The sequence below is a fragment of the Physeter macrocephalus genome, chromosome 11, assembly GCF_002837175.3.
Source record: "Physeter macrocephalus isolate SW-GA chromosome 11, ASM283717v5, whole genome shotgun sequence".
Taxonomy (NCBI): Eukaryota; Metazoa; Chordata; class Mammalia; order Artiodactyla; family Physeteridae; genus Physeter; species Physeter macrocephalus.
Genome location: NC_041224.1, coordinates 34,939,849 through 34,963,745, shown reverse-complemented (window position 1 = coordinate 34,963,745; position 23,897 = coordinate 34,939,849). Strand labels below are relative to the sequence as shown.

The window sequence follows — 23,897 nt, the reverse complement described above, 5'->3', positions numbered from 1 at the left end:
GAAGCAATTTCAGACTTTTGCTTTTTCTACAGTGTTTCAGCATTCTCTGAATTATATTTCATGGAATGGTGGCAACCAAAGGAGTTAACATGTATATTCCCCAAAGAGAAACAAGTGTAAACATTTGTTTTTTAAAATTCTTAGGTACTTATAGTTGAATCTAATTTTCTGCCTTTGAGAAATAAAGTCTGTGAGTGTTTGGGAATGATCGTGCTAGGCATGAAACTGGAATGGTGTCTGTTAGAGATGCATGTTGATATGTTTACGGCAAATGGCACACTGTTAAATCACACCTGGCCTGAAAATAAAGAAGTAAATACATACAGACATAACACTTTTTAAAACTGTGTGTGCAGAGGGGAGGAAAAAAAATAAAAGCAAAATGTGAGGGTGGGAACTGTTCAAGTCAGAATGGGCACACTGAGGTTCATTTTATCACTCTACTTTTGCAGATGCCTCAAAGTTCTAGTTAAGAAAACAGAAAGAGCAAGAGAAAAAGAGAAAGAAAGAAAATCTACACCTGCCAATCCAATACAGGAATCCCCTCGAAAGCTCCCAAACGAAGCCCTTCTTTGAGCAGTAGGAGCACCACCACCCCGCATCCTGTGGTCCAGGACCGCTGACACATACAATGGGTCCGAACCTTCTTCAACATCTGTAAGCTTTGTTCTCAGTATAAGAGATTCTTTTTCTTATTATGATTCAGATACGCTATTCTGAAAACAAAATAATTCTGTTAACTCCTCTGCAAGGAGATTTTTCTACTTTAATCTACAAGTTATGGCTGGGTACTACTAACATTTTATAAAATGCTGATATCTTTTTTTAAAAATAAATTTTATTTATTTATTTTTGGCTATGTTGGGTCTTCATTGCTGTGTGTGGGCTTTCTCTAGTTGCGGCGAGAGGGAGCCACTCTTCATTGCGGTGTGCAGGCCTCTCACTGCGGTGGCGTTTTTTATTGCGGAGCACAGGCTCTAGGTGCAGGGGCCTCAGCAGCTGTGGCTCACGGGCTCTTAGGCTCAGCAGTTGTGGCGCACGGGCTTAGTTGCTCCGCGGCACGTGGGATCCTCCCGAACCAGGGCTCGAACCCGTGTCCCCTGCATTGGCAGGTGGATTCCCAACCACTGCGCCACCAGGGAAGTCCCAATGCTAACCTCTTTGACGAAAAAAGTTTACGAGTTCTACTTAAACATGAAGATAACAGGGACACTTCTAAATGTACCTAAACTCAAGCACTGAAACCACAGCAGATGATGGTGATGATGATGATGATGATGGTAGCACTTATGTGCTACAAGAATCTAAGTACACAAATATTTTCATTTTGTCACACATTTATTTGAATTCACACTCCCAACAACCTGGGGTAGATGTATTAACCCCATTCTACCGATAAGGAGGTCTGTCTCTATCACTATAGAGTTAAATATCCCTACAAAAAAAGGATTCTTCACGCAGGATGACACAAACCCTTCATATGTGTGACATGGAGTTAAATGGAGCAGGAGTTACAGGGGCAAATTCGTAAGCTTATCTGCCTAGGTGTGCGTCAGTTAGCTTTTACCGTGTGTGTAAGCTTTGGCAAATTATTTAGTCTCTTTTGCTCAGTCTTCTCACTTGTAAAATGAGGCCAACACCAATACCTACTTTAAAGAGTCGTCGTGATGCTATTAAGTAAAATACTTAGAATCAAACCCCAACATCACTTCAAACTCCTCATAATCTGACCCCAGCCCACCTCTATAATTGCCTCTCATTCTAAGATGCCATCCCCCTCAGCTCCTCTATTTCATCTAAAAAAAAACCCAACTGGGAACTCCCTGGTGGTCCAGTGGTTAGGACTCGGGTGCTTTCACTGCTGAGGGCCTGGGTTCAATCCCTGGTTGGGGAACTAAGATATGTTAGTTTGGCAAGCCTCGCAGCAGAGCCAAAAAATAAAATAAAATATAAATAAATAAATTAAAAACCCCAACTGAATAACCCTGGCATGTCCTATCTTTGCTCAAACAGTTTATCAGGTCTCCTCCTCCCAATTTCCAAATCTCACCATCCTTTATAAGGCCACCCCTCTCAATTTTGCAAAACGACTCTCTCCTATCCCCACACGCTGCCCACTCTTCATGCCTCTGGGAAAGCATCCTAATAGCAAGTCAGTGTCTGTACCATCAACTCAAAGTGGGGGAATCTACAGACTCTCTAAAAGAATTAAAGGATGCAAACACAAAATTTTAAAGATATGTCCATGTTTGCATGTAGGTTTAAGAGTGCAGTGGTGCTATGTGACAACACTTAAATTAACCTAATTTACTGAGAAAAGAACTGGATCTAAAACGTCATAAATTCATTCAAGCCCAGTGAAGGCCAGGTGACACCAAGGTGCATCACAGACACGAATCAACTAAAGCAGTAAGAAGGTATTCACTCGAAATTCTGCAGTTTAGGTTGTGGTAAACTCAAAGAAATTCTGGGTAACTAGTACCACAAGTACTTGGGTGAAGGAGCTTTTAGTTTCAGCAAAACATCACCTGCCAGACTAAATGAATGTCATTAATTTGCATTTTACAGGTTTGAGCAATCAAGTTTTATATTTGTATAAGAATTCTTATTACATGCAATAAGAATTTATCAGTTCTATGTTATTAAAAAGACAATTTAAATCAATGACAACCTGGAAAAAGTTCTCACATAAAAGCTTATGAGAAAATGTGGGGAAGGGGAGTAAGAAAATGCAGATCTTTTAGAATGTGTTTGAGCTTATATGACTACCAGTTTAAAGCAAGTAGATATAGTTATGGGTTAACATACTTGAAAACCAGGGTAACCACAAATCAGAAACATACAACAGATTCACAAAAACCAAAAAGAAAGGAACTCGCGCATAATACAAAAGAAAACCAACAAACCACAAAAGAAAAAAGAAGAAATACAAAATTAACTGGAAAACAAGATTTTAAATGGCAATACATACTAATCAATAATTACTTTAAATGTCAATGGACTAAATGTTCCAATCAAAAGACAGAGAGGCAGATTGAATAATAAAATAAGGACCTAAAATATGCTGCCTAAGGGAGATCACTTTAGGCAAAAGTTACATATGAATTGGAAGTGAGGAGACAGAAGAAGATATTTCATGCAAATGGAAATGACAAGAAAGTGGGGGTAGCAATACTCTATCAGACAAAATAGACTTTAAAACAAAAGCCATAAAGAAAGACAAAGATGGACCCTATATAATGATAAAACCATCAACAGAAGGAGTGCATATCATACTTGTTAATATATATGCAACCAATATAGGAGCACCTAAATACATAAAACAAATATAACAGACATAAGGGGAAAATTCAATGGGAATATAATAATAGTAGACTTTAACACTCCACTGACATCAATGGATAGATCTTCCAGACAGAAAATAAATAAGGCAATGAAGATTCTGAATGTCACATCAGAATAGTTAGATTTAGTTGATATTTCCAGGACACAGCATCCAAAAAAACCCCAGAATACACATTCTTTTTAAGTGTGCATAGAACATTCTCTAGGGTACAAAACAAATCTCAACAAATTTAACAGTATAGAAATTACTTCAAGCATCTTTGCTGATCACAATGGCATGAAATTGGAAATTAACCACAGAAAGAGAAACAAGAAAAAAAAAACAATTACAGGGAGACTAAACAACATGCTACTAAGAAACCAATGGGTCAACAATGAAATCAAAGAGAAAATTTAAAAAAAACCTCGAGACAAATGACAATGAAAACACAACCATACAAAATCTGTAGGATGTAGAAAAAGCAGTTCTAAGAGGGAAGTTCATAGCGATACAGGACTTCCTCAAAAAAAAAACAAGAAAAATCTCAAATAAACAACCTAAAATACCACCTGAAGAATTAGAAAAAGAACAAACAGAACCTAATGCTGGCAGCAGGGAGGAAATAATAAAGATCAGAGAGGAAATAAATAGAGAGTAAGAAAAAAAAATCAATAAAACCAAGAGCTGGTTTTTTGAAAGGATAAACAAAAGCAACAAACCTCTGGCCAAGCTCACCAAGAAGAAAAGAGAAGGGATCAAAATAAACAAAATAAGAAATGAAAGAGCAGAAACAACCACCAACACCACAGATTTTTATGGTATTTTAACAAAATACCATAAGAAAATATTATGAACAGTTATACACCAACAAAATGGACTACTCAGAAGAAATGGACAAGTTTCTAGAAACATACAGCCCACCAAAACTGAATCAAGAAGAAATATAATTTGAACAGACCAACCACTAGATGTGAAATAGAATCCGTAATTAAAAAAAAAAAAAATTCCCTACAAACAAAAGTCCAGGACTGGATGGCTTCTCTGGGGAATTCTACCAAACGTACAAAGAACTTATACCTATACTTCTCAAACTCTTCCAAAAGACTGAAAAGAAAGAAACACTCCCAAAGTCATTTTATGAAGCCACCATCACCCTGATAATAAAACCAAACAACGACCATACCAAAAAAGAAAATTACAGGCCAACATCTTTGATAAATAAAGATGCAAAAATCCTCAACAAAATATTAGCAAACCAAATCCAACAGCACATAAAAAGGAATACACACCATGATCAAGTTGAATTCATTCCAAAGTCACATGGATGGTTCAACACATACAAATCAATCAATGCGATACACCACATCAACAAAAGACAAAAACCACACGATCATCTCAATAGATGCAGGAACAGCATATGATAAAATTCAACATCCACTCGTGATAAAAACTCTTCCCAAAGTGGGTACAGAAGGAACATATCTCAACATAATAAAAGCCACTTATGACAAACCCATAGCCAACATAACACTAAACAATAGAAAGCTGAAAGTGGGACTTCCCTTGTGGCACAGTGGTTAGGAATCCACCTGCCAATGCAGGGGACACGGGTTTGAGCCCTGGTCTGGAAAGATCCCACATGCTGCAGAGCAACTAAGCCTGTGCACCACAACTACTGAGCCTGCGATCTACAGAGCCCACGAGCCACAACTACTGAGCCCACATGCCTAGAGCCCATGCTCCACAACAAGAGAAGCAGTGGCAATGAGAAGCCCGCTCACCGCAACGAAGAGTAGCCCCAGCTCACAACTAGAGAAAGCCCGCGTAGCAATGAAGACCCAACACAGCCAAAAATAAATAATTAATTTTTTTTTAAAAAGAAAGAAAAGCTGAAAACCTTCCCATTAAATTCTCAAACAAGCCAAGGATGCCCACTATCACCACTTCTACTCAACATAGTATTGGAAGTCCTCACCATAGCAATTAGACAAGAAAAATAAAAAGTATCCAAATCAGAAGGAAAGAGGTAAAGTTGTCATTATATGCAGATGATGAACTCAATATAGAAAACCCTAAAGACTCCACACAAAAACTATTAGAAGTGATCAATGAATTTAGCAAGGTAACAGGATACAAGATTAATATACAGAAATCTGTTGCATTTCTTTACACTAACAATGAAATATCAGAAACAGAAAGTAAAAAAGCAATCCCGTTTAAAACTGCATACAAAAAAAAAAAGAAAAAAGAAAAAGAAAAATACCTAGGAATAAACCTAAACAAGGAGGTGAAAGATTTATACACTGAGAACTATAAAACACTGATAAAGGAAATCAAAAATGATTCAAGGAAATGGAAAGATATGCCATGCTCTTGGACTGGAAGAATTAATATAGTTAAAATGGCCATACTAACCAAAGCAATCTACAGATTTAATGTGATCCCTATCGAATTACCCATGACATTTTTCACAGAACTAGAACAAATAATCCTAAAATCTATGTGAAACCATGAATAACCCAGAATTGCCAAAGCAATCTGAGGAAAAAGTACAAAGCTGTAGGCATAACCCTTCCAGACATCACACAATACTACAAAGCTACAGTAATCAAAACAGCATACTACTGGCACAAAAACAGACATACAGATCAATGTAATGGAATAGGGAGCCCAGAAATAAACCCACACACCTATGGACAATTTTCAACAAAGGAGGCAAGAATATACAATGGTCTCTTCAGCAAGTGGTGTTGGGAAAGCTCAACAGCCACACCTAAATTAATGAAGGTAGAACACTCCCTCACACCATACACACAAAAATACTCAAAACGGCTTAAAGACTTAAATGTAAAACATGACAACATAAAACTCCCAGAAGAGAACATAAGCAAAATATTCTCTGACATCAATCATAACAGTTTTCTTAGGTTGGTCTCCCAAGGCAAAAGAAATAAAAGCAAAAACAAACAAATGGGACCTAATCAAACTTAAAAGTTTTTGCACAGCAAAGGAAACCATAAACAAAACAAAAACACAACCTACAGACTGGGAGAAAATATTTGCAAATGATGCAATTGACAAGGGCTTAATTTCCAAAATACAGAAACAGCTCCTACACCTCAGTAACAAAAAAACAAACAGCCCAATCAAAAACTTGGCAGAAGATCTAAATAGACATTTCTCCAAAGAAGACATACAGAGGGCCAACAGGCACATGCAAAACTACAATTAGGTATCACCTCACACCGGTCAAAATGGCCATCATCGAAAAGCCTACAAATAATAAATGCTGGAGAGGGTGTGGAGAAAAGGGAACGCTCCTACATTGTTGGTGGGAATGTAAATTGGTGCAACTTCTGGAAAACAGTATGGAGGTTTCTCAAAAAACTAAAAATAGAGTTACCATATGATCCAGTAATCTCACTCCTGGGCATATAACTGGAAAAGATAAAAGCTCTAATTTGAAAAGACACACACACACCCCAAGTGGCACTATTTACAATAGCCAAGATATGGAATCAACCTAATTATCTACTGACAGATGAACAGATAAGAAGATGTGGTATATATACATATATATATATATATATATATATATATATATATAAAATGGAATACTACTCAGCCATAAAAAAGAACGGAATAATGCCATTTGCAGCAACATGGATGGACCTAGAGATTACCATACTAAGTGAAGAAGTCAGAGAGAGACAAATACATCATTTATATGTGGGATCCAAAATATGATACACATGAACTTATTTTACAAAACAGAAATAGACTCACAGACATAGAAAACAAACTTATGGTTACCAAAGGGGAAAGGTGGGGAGGGATAAATTGGGAGTATGGGATTAACAGATGCACACTGCCATATATCAAACAGATAAACAACAGGTTTTACTGTATAGCATAGGGAACTATATTCAATATCTCATAATAAACTATAATGGAAAAGGATGGAAAAAAGAATATATATACATACATATGTATAACTGAATCACTTTGCTATATATCTGAAACTAACACAATATTGTAAATCAACTGTACTTCAATAATATAAACATAAAAAATGAATTATGCCAGTGTAGGATTGAGAAAAGCAAAAAAAAAGGTTATGAGAGGTCAAGCAAACTGGTGAACTAGGAAGCTCCAGGCTCTCATTCCTTCACAGAAATATCATGAAAAAACCAGAAGTTTCTGAACACACTTTGTAGGAGCTCTGAAAAACAATCACAGTTTACAGCAAGTAAGCAAAGAAACAATCAAGAAAAGGCTGTGCTCGACATGGCAGGAATGTTTTGTGGTGTGGTGTGACCTTGGTCTGGGGTGGCAGCAGCCCAGGTCCCAGATCCCCTCCAGGAGCCAGAGGGAGCAGGGTAAACCTTACTTGCAAATTAGTGTGTCCATCTGTTCTGTCTTAGCTGGAGGCTACCTAAAGGACTGACTTGCCTCTCTTATCTCACATACTCAGAACACAAATGGGAAAAATGGGGAATTCCCTGGCAGACCAGTGGTTAGGACTCGATGCTTTCACTGCTGGGGCCCAGCTTCGATCCCTGGTCAGGGAACTATGATCCTGCAAACTGCACAGTGCAGCCAAAAAAAAAAGGGTTGGGGGAAAGTGTCAGGCACTGCTCATAAAAGCTATAAGGTGGCTACAAACCCACACATGTCAGGGCAGAAGATGACACGTGGAGACACGCAAGAACCACCTAAAGCCCCTAGAAGAACCTGGAGTGGTTCGGTAAAATAGGACATTCAAAAGCAGCCACGTACATGGGGAATTCAGAAAGCTACACCCAGGCAAGATGTGTGCTCAAAAACATCCTGAGAAGACCTTCAGCTTTCACTTCAGGCTGATCCCTAGTCTCCAAGGAAGTTGAGCTACTCAGTGAGGGACTGTCTCAGCACAAAGGCAGTCTACAAAGATTGGGAGAGGCAGCTCTACTCCCTCTCACTGCGGGGAGGGTTGGGGCAGGAGGGGGCCACCAGGCAGGGCAGTGCTGGACTGACTGTCTGCTTCAACTCACGACATTCAAGGAAATCTCTGTCAAAATATCAGTTGAACACAAGCAAAAGGAACAGAGACATCACTGAATACACGACAAGGAACAGTCTTTACAAAAATAGCTTGGAAAAGTCTCAAAACCATGAGACTACTATAGCCTTCAAGAACAGTGACAACAAACAGTAAACCCTGGGTAAGAAGCAAATCTGATGATGTTCAAAGTTACCACATTACAAATGTAATCAAATGCCCAGTTTTCAACAACAAAATCACAAGGCATACAAAGAAACAGGAAAACACAGCTCATTCAAAGGAACAAAATCAACTGTCCCTGAGAAAGCTAAAACATGAGACTTACTAGATGAAGACTTTAAACAATCATCTTAAATATGCTCAAAGAGCTAAGGAAAAGACATGAACAAGGAACTAAAGTTAATCAGGAAAACAATACGTGAACGAAATGAGAATATCAACAATGAGATAGGAACTGTAAAAAAGAACCAAACAAATATTTCGGAGCTGAGCAGTACAATAACTGAATTGAAAATTTCACTAGAGGGGCACAACAGTAGACTTGGACAGGCAGAAGAAAGAATCAGCAAATTTGAAGACAGGACAATTAACGTACACATTGTGGGAGTCCCAGGATGAGAAGAGAGGAAGGGTAAGAGAGAATATTTGAAGAAATAATGGCCAAAAATTTCCCAAATTTGATGAAATCCATGAATTTACAAATCACCACAAACTTCAAGTAGGATAAACCCAAAGAGACCTATACCAAGACACATTACAATTAAACTGTCAAAAGACAAAGAAAGAAGCTTAAAAGCAGCAAGAGAAAAATGGCTCATCAAGTACAAGAGATCCTCAATAAGATTATCAACCAATTTATCATTAGAAACCTTGCAGGCTAGAAGGCAGCGAGATGAAGGGAAAGTGCTGAAAGAAAAAAATTGAGAATTCTTTATCCACCAAAACTGTCCTTCAAAAATGAAGGACATGGGCTTCCCTGGTGGCACAGTGATTGAGGGTCTGCCTGCCGATGCAGGGGACGTGGGTTCGTGCCCCGGTCCAGGAGGAACCCGCATGCCGCGGAGCGGCTGGGCCCGTGAGCCATGGCCGCTGGGCCTGCGCGTCCGGAGCCTGTGCTCCATGACGGGAGGGGCCACAGCAGTGAGAGGCCCGCGTACCGCAAAAAAAAAAAAAAAAAAAAAAAAAAAGGACATTTGCTTCATTTTTGACATTCCCTGGAATTTTTAAAGGAGGGACATTCCCTGGGAAAGGACATTAGCAGATAAACAAAACCCAAAGAATTTAAAAGGCAAATGCATAAAAACAAGCATAAATCTATGGTATTGGGCACATAATAATAAGATAATTTGTGACACCAGAAATGGGGTTGGGGGGGTTAGAACTTTATAGGAAAAGAGTTGCTGCATGCTACTGAGGTTATTAGTAGGCAATTTAAATTAGATAGTTATAACTTCTGGATGTTATATGTAATCCCCATGGTACCACAAAGATATACATATGATATACACAAAGGTAAGTTTTTAGGATGAATGACTAAATTATCAATTATGCCATGTTGATGTTAACAAAATTTCTTTTCAATTTAAACAAAGTATGACTTGCAGAGAACTGTCAACGAGCTACATTACATAGTTCCTGCCTGAATGGGTCTTAAAACTCCCATGACAAAGCATACACATTTGAAACATTTAAAAAATAACACAGAACATAATTTATTAAATAAATTTTAATCAAATATACATATAAGGAAGTAATACAGGTGACTATGAAAAAGATGAATCAGTGAAGCTAACAGTTATAACTGAGAATGCCCTTGAAGGACATAAAACTTCTAAGATGTGCAAAAACATTACAGAAGGAAAAAAAGTATTAGAGTTGATTTTATTCTAAATGGCAGCTCAGTTGCTTTTTAATTGTAATTTTTAATTTTAGGTAACTCAGTTACCTAATCCACATAAACAATAGTAGCTTTAATATTCTTTTCTGTATAATAAAAAATCTATTTGTTTATTCCAGATTTACATCTCAGGCCCTAACCCCTCTAATCAGGTCCAACTGGCACTGATGACCCACTTCACTGCTCACTTAAATTTATACCAGGTGGATTTTCCCTCCACAAACCTTTCCTTCTCCAGTTTCTTCCATCTCAAAATAAATGAAACCACCATCCATTAAGTTGCTCAACTATCCTTGATTTACTTTTCCCTCACCCTAACCCTTAAATCCAATCCATAAATGGTGCCATCGAATCCACCTCCAGAGTAAATCTGAAATCCATTCATTCTTAGTCTAAGCCACCATCATTTCTCACCTTACTTAACAGCTTTTTAATTTGGTTTCTTTGCTTCTATACTTGGCTCACTACAATACATTCTATTAATATAATAAGGTCAAAATAATCTTCTTAAAATATAAGTCATGCTATTCCCCACCTAAAATCCTCTAGCTCTATCCCAAATTAATTTCAACCACTTAGAGCCAATGCAGATAGTCCCCAAATGGCTGACAAGACCTAGGTTTTGTCTCTGGTATTACCTTCTACTTGTTTCTGTTTCTAAAGGAAATAACAGATGCCAAAGAGGAAGTTCTCTTCTCGAGTTGGCTCTGAAGCCAGGTTGCCTAGGTTCAAATCCTGGACAGCTGAGCAATCTTGGGGAAATTACTTAAGCCTCTCTGGGTCTCAGTTTCCCCCAGCTAAGATCACTTTTTGGCACTCACTGATTGGCTAAACTTGTAAATAGTTACTACTCAATAAGCGTAGTATTTTATGGGGGGAGGGAGCAGGGAACTGTATAATAAACAATTGATATTACCAATGGATAAATGCAAACCTGCTCCTGAATTATCCAGACATTTATTTTGGGATCACTATGGCCATTCTCCACCTAATTACCATGCATCCAACTTTGGGGGGAACACTAAACCTTAAAGAGAATGGTTCCTAAATTAGACTGCTAAGCACATTCACCTTGCAGTCATACAACCGCAGACCACTGAGGATCAGCACTCAGAGCCACCACACCAACTATGCCATCCACACACTTAGGTGCATCATGATAATGCCCGTTAGAAAAATGTTCAAAGCAATGCCATTTATAATAGCAGGAAAAAGAGAAACAAGTTAAATAAATGTACCCAAAATCCAACAGCTAAAGAAGTGACGGAAGTGACGGCAGTGACGGCAAATCAACATAAAGAAAATACTACAGGGCAAGTACAAGGGGATATATAGATGAAATCTGCTATGGGGGAAAGCATGAGGTGAAATATATACATATTGATTACAACTTCATAAAAATGTATATACTCTTTAACAAGACTTTTATTTTCTATAAAATCCAAGTTTGTTTTAAAGTTTTACAGAACACACACGTTGTGAGCCCAGATGGTCTCTTATGGTCCCTTCCAGCTCTAGTATTTAATGATCCTATGAAAACCTAAAGTGTGCAGCAACTTGAAAAACCGATAAACAGTATATGCACAATTTACAATACTAGGTGTCAGAGATGTGTTCTGCCCAAGAGACTCCAGGGGTACTGGGTTGCAGGATTGCACCAAGAACTAGTCATATAATATTCGATTGTAGTACCTTGACCCTTTAAAATGACAAAGCAAGTGTAGGCAGTACTAGTTGCAAATTATTTCGCCATAGAGATGAAATACTGAATTCTGGCTAAAGTGTTACACTTCTTTTCCACACAAGTCTTTCTCAGTTGTTTTCCACAAAGTAATTTTAAAAAGCAAGCAAAGAAACACCAAACCAAAACCCACCCATAGAATCCAAATATCTAGTTTTATGCCCTGAAATATGTTTTAAAGACGTTTGATGGGGCTTCCCTGGTGGCGCGGTGGTTGCGTGTCCGCCTGCCGATGCAGGGGAACCGGGTTCGCACCCCGGTCTGGGAGGATCCCACATGCCGCGGAGCGGCTGGGCCCGTGGGCCATGGCCGCTGGGCCTGCGCGTCCGGAGCCTGTGCTCCGCGACGGGAGAGGCCACGGCAGGGGGAGGCCCGCATACCACAAAAAAAAAAAAAAAGATGTTTGAATATTATACTGGACCGCAAATCAACCAAGAGGAAGAGGGAGATTTGATCTGAAAACAATTATTTTAATCCATCAATGATTTCTGTATAAGTCTTATATTTGGATTTTGAAGTACTTAAAATACTATAAAATTCACTTAAAAAAATCAATGTAAAGTACAATATGCAAAAAAATCCTACATACATAATAGAATAACAACAATGAAACAAAGTAGTTTGGAGGTGGTCCCTCATTTTTTAAAATTCTGCCTTACTAAAAATAGATCAACAGGGACTTCCCTGGTGGCACAGTGGTTAAGAATCTGCCTGCCAATGCAGGGGACACGGGTTTGAGCCCTGGTCCGGGAAGATCTCACATGCCGCGGAGCAACTAAGCCCGTGCACCACAACTACTGAGCCTGTGCTCTAGAGCCCGTGAGCCACAACTACTGAAGCCCACGTGCCTGGAGCCCGTGCTCTGCAACAAAAGAAGCCACCGCAGTGAGAAGCCCGCTCACCGCAACGAAGAGTAGCCCCCGCTCACCACAACCAGAGAAAGCCTGCACGCAGCAATGAAGACCCAATGCAGCCAAAAATAAATAAATAAATAAATATAGATAGATAAATAAATAAATTTATTTATTAAAAAAAAAACCAACATCAACAATCCAATCCCTGCCTTTAATTTCTACATGAGCTGCTTATATTTTCGGGGTGTAGATAAGGTTGACTATAAATTGAGTAAGTTTACTTTTAAAAATTTACTTTTACTTTTAAAAAAAGACTTACTTTTAAAATTTTGTAGGATTTATGAGATCACTTAGAGGACTGCCAAGCTAAATGCGCCTGACTCCAAATGCACCTGACATATGCAAATGCAAACGGTGTAAAGCAGGATTTAAAAACCAGTGGATCTCTATTTCCTTATTCTTTCATTAATCACAGCTAAAATGTGAAATCAATTTTCTTAGTAAAAGCTTACTATCACTTTTGTGCTTTAAGGAACACAGGCTATTAAAATGTAAAGTTAATCATATACATATAATAGATGATCAGTGAACCATTAAAAACACTGTGAGGAATACATGAAATTAAATTAATACACATGGCACACTGTTGTCTGTAGAACTATACACATACACACACACACAAGCCAGAAAAGGATATACAGTACTGACATATAATGTACCCAGGTGGTGGTTCCCCCCACTCTCTTTTTGGGGAACACTGACATTTTCTAATTTTTTTACAATTAATATTTGTTGTAAGGCAATATCTGTGAGCCTCAGCTGTGATTAATCTCTGAACTGAATTACCTGACTCAAAGCTGGGATGGAGCTTGTCTGAGAAGTGGTTTGAGATATGGGACCATTCATCTGTAAAATTGAAAACACCAAACACACCATCACAACAGTGTAAAGAAACATATTTTCAAACCATAGTAATTTAGCAAAACAAAACCCACTGAGAAAAGCAAATTTTTACATGACAAATTCAACGAGATATTCAAAATGATGTAGGAGCCTTGAAATTGAAAATATTTTGAAATTTTGACTGAACACTGTAAGTAAAATTCCTTGTCGGTCCACAGGGAAAATTAAGAAAACCTACTTTTTCCAATGTCATTTAGAAACTTTAAATATTATTGCTTGACATGATAAAATCTTACAATAAACAAATGCACTCAAAATTAAAAACTTACATAATTCTAATTAACTCTTTAAATAAATACCATTACAATGACTATAATGTTATTAAACTATTTACAAATCACTGCATTTTTCTTGGTGATTTTAAATCCAAAGCTTTAAGTATACAGAGCTATAAATGACATTTGTTTTCTCTATCACTTTGAAACCTCTAATTTCCTCTACTAAGCAACCCCTAAGTTTACTCAGAATATAACACCTGTATTTCACCATAGATATGCGAGTGTACTGTAGGATCTGTTATCAGAAGAGAAGAGAGGTACACCAGGCCAATGCTGGCCTTGGACGCCCACTCACCAGATGAGCGCTGTCTTTGCCTTCCTGGACTCGCTGGCCCTGAGGTTCAGCCACGACCTTAGCGTCCTGATCAGAAGTCATGAGCTGTTTACTTTGTGGCTCCACTGGGAGAAGTTTAATGCTAGCCGTAGGATGCTATAAAACAACAGACAGTAAATTGGTAACTTGAGGTGCAGAGTGTAATTAATTCTAAAATGATATTACTAAGCAGTTTTAAAATCTTCAAGTTTTCCAGGACATACGTTTATCCCTCTGGAGTCTAAGTAGTTTAAAGAAATTTGCCTATAATTTCCACCTTACGCACCCAAGAAATAAAACTTGTTTTTTAATAAGTTTCTTCTTCACACTAATTTGGTAACCATGATAATATCCTAAGACTTAGAAACTAAATGCTAACATATCCAAACCCACTCATGTTCAGAAAGTTATTTTTTAAAAACAGAAAACTACAAAATTAATGGAACTCCAATTTGGGATTGATGAATCCCAAATATATATATATATATATATATATCTATACACACATATACATGGTTTTTGGCCAGCCCCATTAATTTCATTCTGTTCCAGGAAAACAGCTGTCAGGAGAAATAAACAATAATTCATTTAAAAGGAATCCCTTCACAATTCTGAACCAAAGAAACCAAAAACAGTCTAAACAGGGCACAAGTATGCAAAGCAGCCTCTGCAAAGCATTCACTCAGCTCAGAAGCTGGACAATGAACTTCACATACAGTATCTCATTTGATTTTCCCAAATGGCTTATGAAGTAACTCTGGCTCAGGAGGGATAATAGTTTTCATGATTTCATATTATGAGTATCAGAACCAGGATTCTCAGACATCCAGGTGTGGCTTCAGGCGTTCCCTCTTTTCACTGTAAACTACATTGCCTCACAAGATAAAGAAGTTGATTTAACCCAGATTTTTCAGGCTGCTTCTGAAAACACATAGTATCCAAGTGCCAGATAAAGAAATTTAAAAGCTAACTGTTCTTGTCTCACCAGGTAACCATGTAGGTTTTTAGTTTCTATTATGGCACTCCTTATTCTCAATAACCTGCTTATGATAAATTCTCAAAACCCTTGATAATGAAATAGTCTGATTGTCAAAGGTGATCTCGTCCTATTGTCAAATGTATATCATCAACCACAAAAGCACAAAATCACTGAAATGCTATAAGACACGTTTGGAAATGTAAACTACTAACAGAGGAGAAATGCTTGAAACAAATTAAATCAGTTTCAGAGATCAATGTTTTCCACAATGTAGGATGAATGACTAATATGTTAAACTGTAATCATCTGCAATGTGTTAAATTGTAAAATCCAGAAAATATAGATTGGTACCCAGACTGACAGTCACAGAATGGGGTGTAGATGCATTTTACCACTATTAACTTGATTTTTAAGATTACCAAAGGAAAAAAAGTTTGGTTGAAAACAAGATATGATACCCAAAAGAGAAAAAAAATCAACTACAAGAGTCCTTTATTATGTATACTACCTATATTTTTTCAGACAGTCAGAAATTATGTACCTTATAATAGAAACAGCATCACTACCAGATAGGGAGTAGTCTTGCAAAACGAACAACAAACCCAGGACGTGATCTTATTACAAACTTGCAGCAAACACAAGCACAGAGGAATGCCAAGGGGTTCCGTGAAGCTCACAATTCCTGGACAAGCAGCCTTGGTTTCTTCAACACAAAAGGAGACAAGATACACATACTGGCCAAACTATGGCTTTATTTTGTTTATATGGCTTTATCTGATTCAAATAAACTGAAACCAGAGACAATCAGGGAAGCAATAGTGATGGGATATTTGACAGTATTAAAGAATTCCTGTATTTTCTTAGATGTGATCTTGTGGTTATGTTTAATAATAATAATAATAATAAAAGTGAGCCTACCTTTCAGAGCTGCATATTGAAATACTTACAGGGGAAACACCATGATGTGGGGCAGAGACATGGGGGTTCACAACTGTTCTTCCCAAAAGAGGAGAATGAGGGTTCATGATTTGACCCTGTCTACTTTTGTATGTTTGAAATGCTGTATAATAAAAGGTTAAAAAGGTAGCCATGGCAGTAGCTTATACAACAGAACCGTGGTCCTGATCTGACCCATGCATCCTATCTATAAACAAGTAATCTTTACATCACATGACTATATCTCTTTATTACTGACCTGACACACATTTAAAAAAAAAAAAAAAAGTCCAACAACTGGAAAAGTTGCCAACAGAATAAACCCATAATTCAAAAAGACACAAGCACCCTAATGCTAACTGCAGCACTATTTACAATAGCCAGGTCATGGAAGAAACCTAAATGCCCATCGATAGATGAATGAATAAAGAACATGTGGTACATATATACAATGGAATATTACTCAGCCATAAAAAGGAACAAAACTGGGTCATTTGTAGAGACGTGGATGGACCTAGAGATGGTCATACAGAGTGAACTAAGTCAGAAAGAGAAAAATGAATATCGTATATTAACATATATATGTGGGGAAAGCGGGGAGTGGTGGTGGGGTGGAGGTGGGATGAATTGGGAGATTAGGATTGACATATATACACTAATATGTATAAAATAGATAACCAATGAGAAAAAAAAAAGTCCAACAACTGGAAAAGTTGCCGACAGAAGGAGATACTGATATGCACCTCATTAAGCAAGCTGTACAGAGATACAAAGCATTAAAATTTGCATTAAAATTAACTTTATTATCAAATATCTGAATCTGAAATAAGACTTAAGAGTATGAGTATGATATGATGATGAATATGATTGACAACAGTTCCAATAAATAACAAAATAACTTTTTCATTACTTGTTCAAGAAACCAAAACTATTTTAAGACCACTATACAAACTATTGTTTCTTGGCATAAAGGTAGGTCTCTAGGTTGTGAAGACAAATAGGCAAGGGGGGAATAGATCTACTGTCAAAGCAAAATATTTCCTGGCATAAGACCTAGTAATGTGACAACCTGATAGTGGTCAGAGGCAGCTTTCACAAAGCTTTAAGGAGCTGAACAAAAGAAGTCATTTTCCTGATCTGATTTCATTTTCTCTTTACATGAAAAAACAAAGAGATGAAATCAGAGGGCCCACCTGCCTACTTAGTGGTCTCTCTGCTAGCAGACCTGGTTAATTCCATCTGTCAAAGCTCCACCTCAAAAATTTTTATTAACCTTATTAACTACTTGGGAGAGTATAGTTCTCTTAGTTCTGTTTGTAAACAATTCTTTTCACGTATACCCGAAATGTTTGTTTCATAATTCAATATTTATTTAGGTCTTTTGGGACACTCAAAGAAATCCTTAAAAAAATATAAATCAATTTCAAATAAACGTAACTGTATATCAAGTGGGTGGCATAAATATCCACAGAAGAATTATTCTAAGTGATATTAAAAGACAGTATTTGCACACAAAATCCTAAAAATTCACCAAGAAATCTTAAAATGCACTCAGTAGGCTTGTTCTTTGGGGTAAATGTTGGTATTATTTTGAAACTATTTTACATATTATGTACACACATATACACACCGTAATACGATAAGGTAAATAAGAATTACGTTAAGTATTCATTTTTAGCATAAAAGGAAATACAAACATAAAATCAAATAAGCTAGGTAAGATCTACATAATCTTTTTTTATTTATTGTAAACGTAACTTTTAAAACTACAGTTGGCCCTTGAACCACGAGGGTTAAGGTGTGTGGGCCCACTTATATGCAGACTTTTTTCAATAAAACGTACTAGAGGACTACACGATCTGGATCTGTGGTTGGTTGAATCCAAAATGTAGAACCAAGGATACCAGGGTACAAAACTGTGGATATGGAGGGCTGCATGTCAAGTTACATACTGGTTTTCGACTGCATGGGAGTCAGCGCCCCTAACTCCTGCGTTGTTCAAGGGTCAATTGTATAGATTTTCTTTGGCTTTCACTAGTTTTTCTACTAGTATCCTCCTTCTACACCAGAACCCACTCTAGGATCCCACACGGCACTGAGCTGTCACTTCTCTCTAGTCTCTCCAACCTGTGACAGCCCCTCAGTCTTGCCTCCTCATTCAGCCACACTTTTGCAGAACGTTGCTCAATTTGAGATGAACCTGGAACACCTTATCATGACAGCAAGGAAGTGCTCCAAGACTCCTGTGGTCACATCACAGGAGCAACAGGAAAGGAAGGGAGGGGCTCCAGATGCCCAAAGACAGAGAATGTGAGGGGCACAAAGAAAGAATGGAAACAAACATACAAAAATCCACAACAGTTCAAACGCTACCACTATACTAGTCACTTCTGGAGGCTGTTATGATACCAACTTCTTTTTCTGAAGATTACTCTAGGAAACAAGCATCAGCCTGCCTTTCCTGGATGACTATTTCAGCAAAACCAAAGATCAGGGCACACTGTTCACTATACAGGAACCACAATTAAAACCTGATAGTGAATAACAGAATTAGAAAATCAAAATGTTGCAACATCTAATGAAATGATGGTTGATGTCTGCTAAAACTAGGGGAAGAGCTGATGGGGAACTTATAATGATTGGCTCAGAGGGACTGAAGCTACTTTTCAATCTTATCACTAACGTGCAAACAACTAGGTATCACACTCTTAATGGGACGAAGAGTATCAGATCTATGAAGTATTCTTGCCAAAAAAAAAGAACCTGTATTCAATCAAACCTCTACATCCAACTCCCAATTTCAAGGAAATTCTGGGAACACTATGTGTTAAATAACACCAACATAAAGCCACTAGCTAAACCCAAAATGTGGGGCATACTACAGACAGATGCCCTCATTTCTACAGCAAATCTACAACATAAAAAAAAAAGGGAGACTTTTATTGCTACAAAATACAAAAGCTTTAACCAAAATAACCTTATGTAATGTGAGAACTGTATCTGGATCTAGATTTGAATAAATTAAGTTAAAATGACATTTTTCACAGGACTAAGTGAACGTTGCCTAGCTGATAAAAGGTGATTATTAATTTTGTTGAGTGCAATGAAGGTGCTGTGGCTGTTTACTCTTAAATGTCTTATTTTTAAAAGACATAAACTAAAAGACTACAGATGAAATTACACATCTGGAATTTGCTTTGAAATATGCTAATAACTTTTTTATAAGTTTAAGGAAAGAGAAGAAACAGAAATACAAGAATGCAGCAAGTTAATGGTAGCTGAAACTAGATGATGGGTACAGTATGTGGAGGATTGCTATGATGTCCTCCCTACTTGTGTGGTTAAAATTTCCATAATAAAAACCAAAAAGAAAACTCTAACTAGGATATAGTATAAATATACATCCAAAACTTCCCATACTTACTTCTATTTAAAATCTGTACTAATGAAACAATTCAAAAATATGTAAGCCATTTTATAAACAATGTTCATGGAAGCTTTAGTTAAAAAAGGGGAAATAAAAACTAACTACAGAAAAGCAAAAAATAAAGCAATATATTACAAGTATTTAAAAATATTCACAAAGATTACATAAAGTAAAAAAAGCAGGGTATAAAACTGTGGAAAGTATAATTACAACTATGTTTTTAAAATTCACAGAGCTTTGTGAATATTTAAAAATGAAACAAATGAAACTGGAAGGAAGGACACCAGATGACTAACAATGTGTGATTAAGATTAAAACTCAAGGATCATGTTCCACTTTGTTTCACTCCTGTAGGCTCAATTTTTTGGAATAACTTACTATTTATATATCACACATACTTAATAAAACTCACCGGCTGGCTGATTCCACGTTTACCAACCACCCACCTAATCCTTTAGGGTGGAGAAAAGTCTCTCCTGCAGAAAGAGCAGGTACTGACCCAGCTGTCTGTCAATATGGGTAATAAAACTGTCATTCAGTTATCACGACATTTTCTCATGAAATTATACTATCAGTCTTGTTCTCTGAGACAGGGGGTCTCAAAGTGTGGTCTGGGCTCCATCAGGGGTCCCAAAGGCCCTTTCTGGGGCCACGAGATTGAAACGAATACTGACATATTATGTCTTTTTCACCCTCATTCTCTCCTCACAGAAGCTCAGTGGAGTTCTGGTGTAAGATCAAAGTTCAAGGTTACATGAAAAGACTATTAAAAACTCACCTTCCCAACCACATATTTGTGTGAGGCCAGGTTTTCCCTCTTACACTTCAACCAAAGTAACACATCATTAACAGAGAAAATGCAGAAGCAGATGAGATTACAGCCGAGATTCTGTTAAATCAGACATTAAAGATATTCACAAAAACATAAAATGATGCCACTTTCCTCATTAAATTATTTTTTGTTTTTGGTAAAGACTGCTGTTTTTTCACAGGCAATGTTATTTGTATTACATACAAGGGGTTTGTTATTTTTAAAGAAAAATACATTTTTAAAATTTCAAAGTCTTAATTTTTAATATAAATATAGATAGAAATAGTCATGTAAACAAAAGCTCTTAGAGACCTTCAATGTTTAAAAGTGTAATGAGGTCCTGAGCCCACAAGGTTTGAGAACCACTGATAAAAGACATAACTAGTTCTCACGGACAAGTATCTGGTGTTCACGGATGGGATGACATGCTACTCTTATGGCCAACACTCCCCAAAGCAATCCACAGAGTCAATGCAATCTCTATCAAAATCCCACCTGCCTTTTTTACAGAAACTGATGAACTGATCCTAAAATTCCTAGGGAAATGCAAGGGATGCACAATAGCCAAAACAATCTCGGAAAGAACAAAGTTGGAGGGACTTCCCTGGTGGCACCGTGGTTGAGGCTCTGTGCTCCCAATGTAGGGGCCTGGGTTCAATCCCTGGTCAGGGAACTAGATCCCACATGCATACTGAAACTAAGAGATCCCATGCTGCAACTAAGGAGCCAGCGAGCTGCAGCTAAGAAGCCCACAAGCCGCAACTGAGGAGCCTGACCTGCTGCAACTAAGACCTGGTACAACCACATAAACTTAAAAAAAAAAAAAAAAAAAAAAAAAGAACAAAGTTGGAAGACTGATACTTCCTGATTTCAAAAGTTACTACAAAGCTATAAAAATCAAAACAGTGTGGTGCTGGCCAAAAGACAGACATACAGCTCAATGGAACAGAATTAAGAATCCAGAAATAAACCCCTATATTTACAGGCAACTGAGTTTCAAGAGTGCCAAGACCACTCAATGGGGAAAAAAATACTCCTTTCAACAAATGATTCTGGGACAACTGACTGTCCACATGCAAAAGAATGGAGCTGGACCCCTAAACTTACTCTCTATATAAAAATTAACTCAAAATGAAGCAAACATCTGCCTATAAGAGTTAAAACTATAAAACTCAGAAGAAAATAGAGTGAAGCTTCATGAGCATGGACTAGGCAATGGCCTCTTAGCTGGGACACCAAAAGCAGAAACAACAAAAGAAAAAATAAACTGGTCTTCATCAAAATTTAAAACTTCTGTGCTTCAAAGCACACCATCAAGAAAGTGAAAAGATAATATGGAGAATGGGAGAAAATATTTGCAAATTATATATCTCATAAGGGACACATATCTAGAATAAAGAATTCCCAAACCGGGGCTTCCCTGGTGGCGCAGTGGTTGCGCGTCCGCCTGCCGATGCAGGGGGACCGGGTTCCTCAAAATGAAGCAAACATCTGCCTATAAGAGTTAAAACTATAAAACTCAGAAGAAAATAGAGTGAAGCTTCATGAGCATGGACTAGGCAATGGCCTCTTAGCTGGGACACCAAAAGCAGAAACAACAAAAGAAAAAATAAACTGGTCTTCATCAAAATTTAAAACTTCTGTGCTTCAAAGCACACCATCAAGAAAGTGAAAAGATAATATGGAGAATGGGAGAAAATATTTGCAAATTATATATCTCATAAGGGACACATATCTAGAATAAAGAATTCCCAAACCTAAGACACAATATGTTAAAAATGGGCCAAGAGTCTAAATTGACATTTCCCCAAAGAAGATATACAAATGGCCAATAAGCAGGTGAAAAGATGCTTAACATCACTAATCATTAGGGAAATGCAAATTGAAACATGAGATACCACTCTACACTCACTGGGATGGCTATAATCAAAATGACAAATAATAATAAGCGCTGACAAGGATGTGCAGAAATGAGAATGTTCATACATTGCTGGTGGGAATTTAAAAGGGCGCAGCCACTTGGTAAGCAGCTTCAAAATGTTAAACAAAGAGTTACCATTATGACTCAGCAATTGCATCCCTAGGTATACACCCAAGAGAACTGAAAACATATTTCCCCACCACAACTTGTACATAAATATTCATAGCAACATTATTTATAATAGCCAAAAAGTGGAAACAACCCAAATAGTAAACAATGAGAGGTTAAGAGCCTTATTTTCAAACACATGCCTGGCGCACTTCAATGGGTTTTCAAATAATAAGGACAGAGAATTTGATAATTTCTAAAACAGTCAAAATAAAGATATCATTCTCGGGACTTCCCTGGTGGTGCAGTGGTTAAGAATCCGCCTGCCAATGCAGGGGACCCGGGTTCAATCCCTGGTCTGGGAAGATTCCACATGTCCCAGAGCAACTAAGCCCGTGCACAACTACTGACCCTGCGCTCTAGAGCCCACGGGCCACAACTACTGAGCCCGCGTGCTGCAACTGCTGAAGCCCATGCGCCTAGAGCCTGTGCTCAGCAACAAGAGAAGCCACTGTAATCAGAAGCCCGTGCGTCACAACGAAGAGTAGCCCCGGCTTGCTTCAACTAAAGAAAGCCCGTGCAGAGCAACAAAGACCCAACACAGCAAAAAAAAAAAAAAAAAAAAAAAAAAAAAAAGATATCATTCTCCTAAAACAGCATGAAATTCTTTTCCTTAGTACAAAAAGGTAACGTGGAAACATGGATGATTTGTCTCTAGATTAGAATCAGCATCTGGATCTCTGTTGTGCAACGATTATTCTAAGTGCTTTACATGGTACTAAATTAACCTTAATTCTGTTAGGTCTCACGCCCACCTAGCAGACTGGGAAACTGAGTTCAGAGGACACGCAGTCAAGGCCACAAGGCTAGCAGGTCCAGTGAGCTGGGTCACAGGCACCTGTGCAGGCAGCTCACCCTGTCAGTCCACGCTAACGGGCACACGCCCCACTGTGATGGGGCCTCAGATGTACCTATAGTTTCCTTAGCTGCTCTTCGTTCCTTCTTTCCTTTTATGGTAATATTCATTTTCTACCAATGTGCAGATTATGATTTTGGCACTTAAAATAAGCAGTTAAAAAAAAGAAAAAAACATGGTGCCTAAATATAAGCCAAATACTTCATCTTTCTTTACAACAAAAAGTGATCTGATTCAATGTCAGAATAAAAAGTAAAGTGTGGAGAGATGATACATGGCACCTTCCTGGGGAATTTTCAAGGGTATGGACAATTTTTGCTTTATGAGTTGACCTTAAAAGGTACACATTTCACATAAGACAACTCTCCACTATATGGGTGCCAA

The 23,897-nt window shown here is 37.7% G+C and overlaps 1 protein-coding gene across 6 annotated transcripts in view; it reads right to left on the bottom strand.

The window, feature by feature from the left end:
- The window catches only part of LARP4B (La ribonucleoprotein 4B), an 87,271-nt gene that overhangs the window by 45,796 nt on the left and 17,578 nt on the right, over positions 1-23,897 (bottom strand). For 5 of the 6 annotated variants that reach the window (XR_003682206.2, XM_055087860.1, XM_055087858.1 and 2 more), the window contains exons 2-3: positions 14,398-14,532; positions 13,708-13,767 (exon numbers count right to left, since the gene is read on the bottom strand). Coding sequence is in view for 5 of the 6 variants with exons in the window: in XM_055087860.1 (XP_054943835.1) it covers positions 13,708-13,767; positions 14,398-14,478 (141 nt within the window). In the remaining variant the exon portion in view is untranslated. Of the gene's footprint in view, positions 1-13,707; positions 13,768-14,397; positions 14,533-15,935; positions 16,031-23,897 lie in introns of those variants that run through there. The other variant, XM_055087859.1, reaches the window with a different exon arrangement.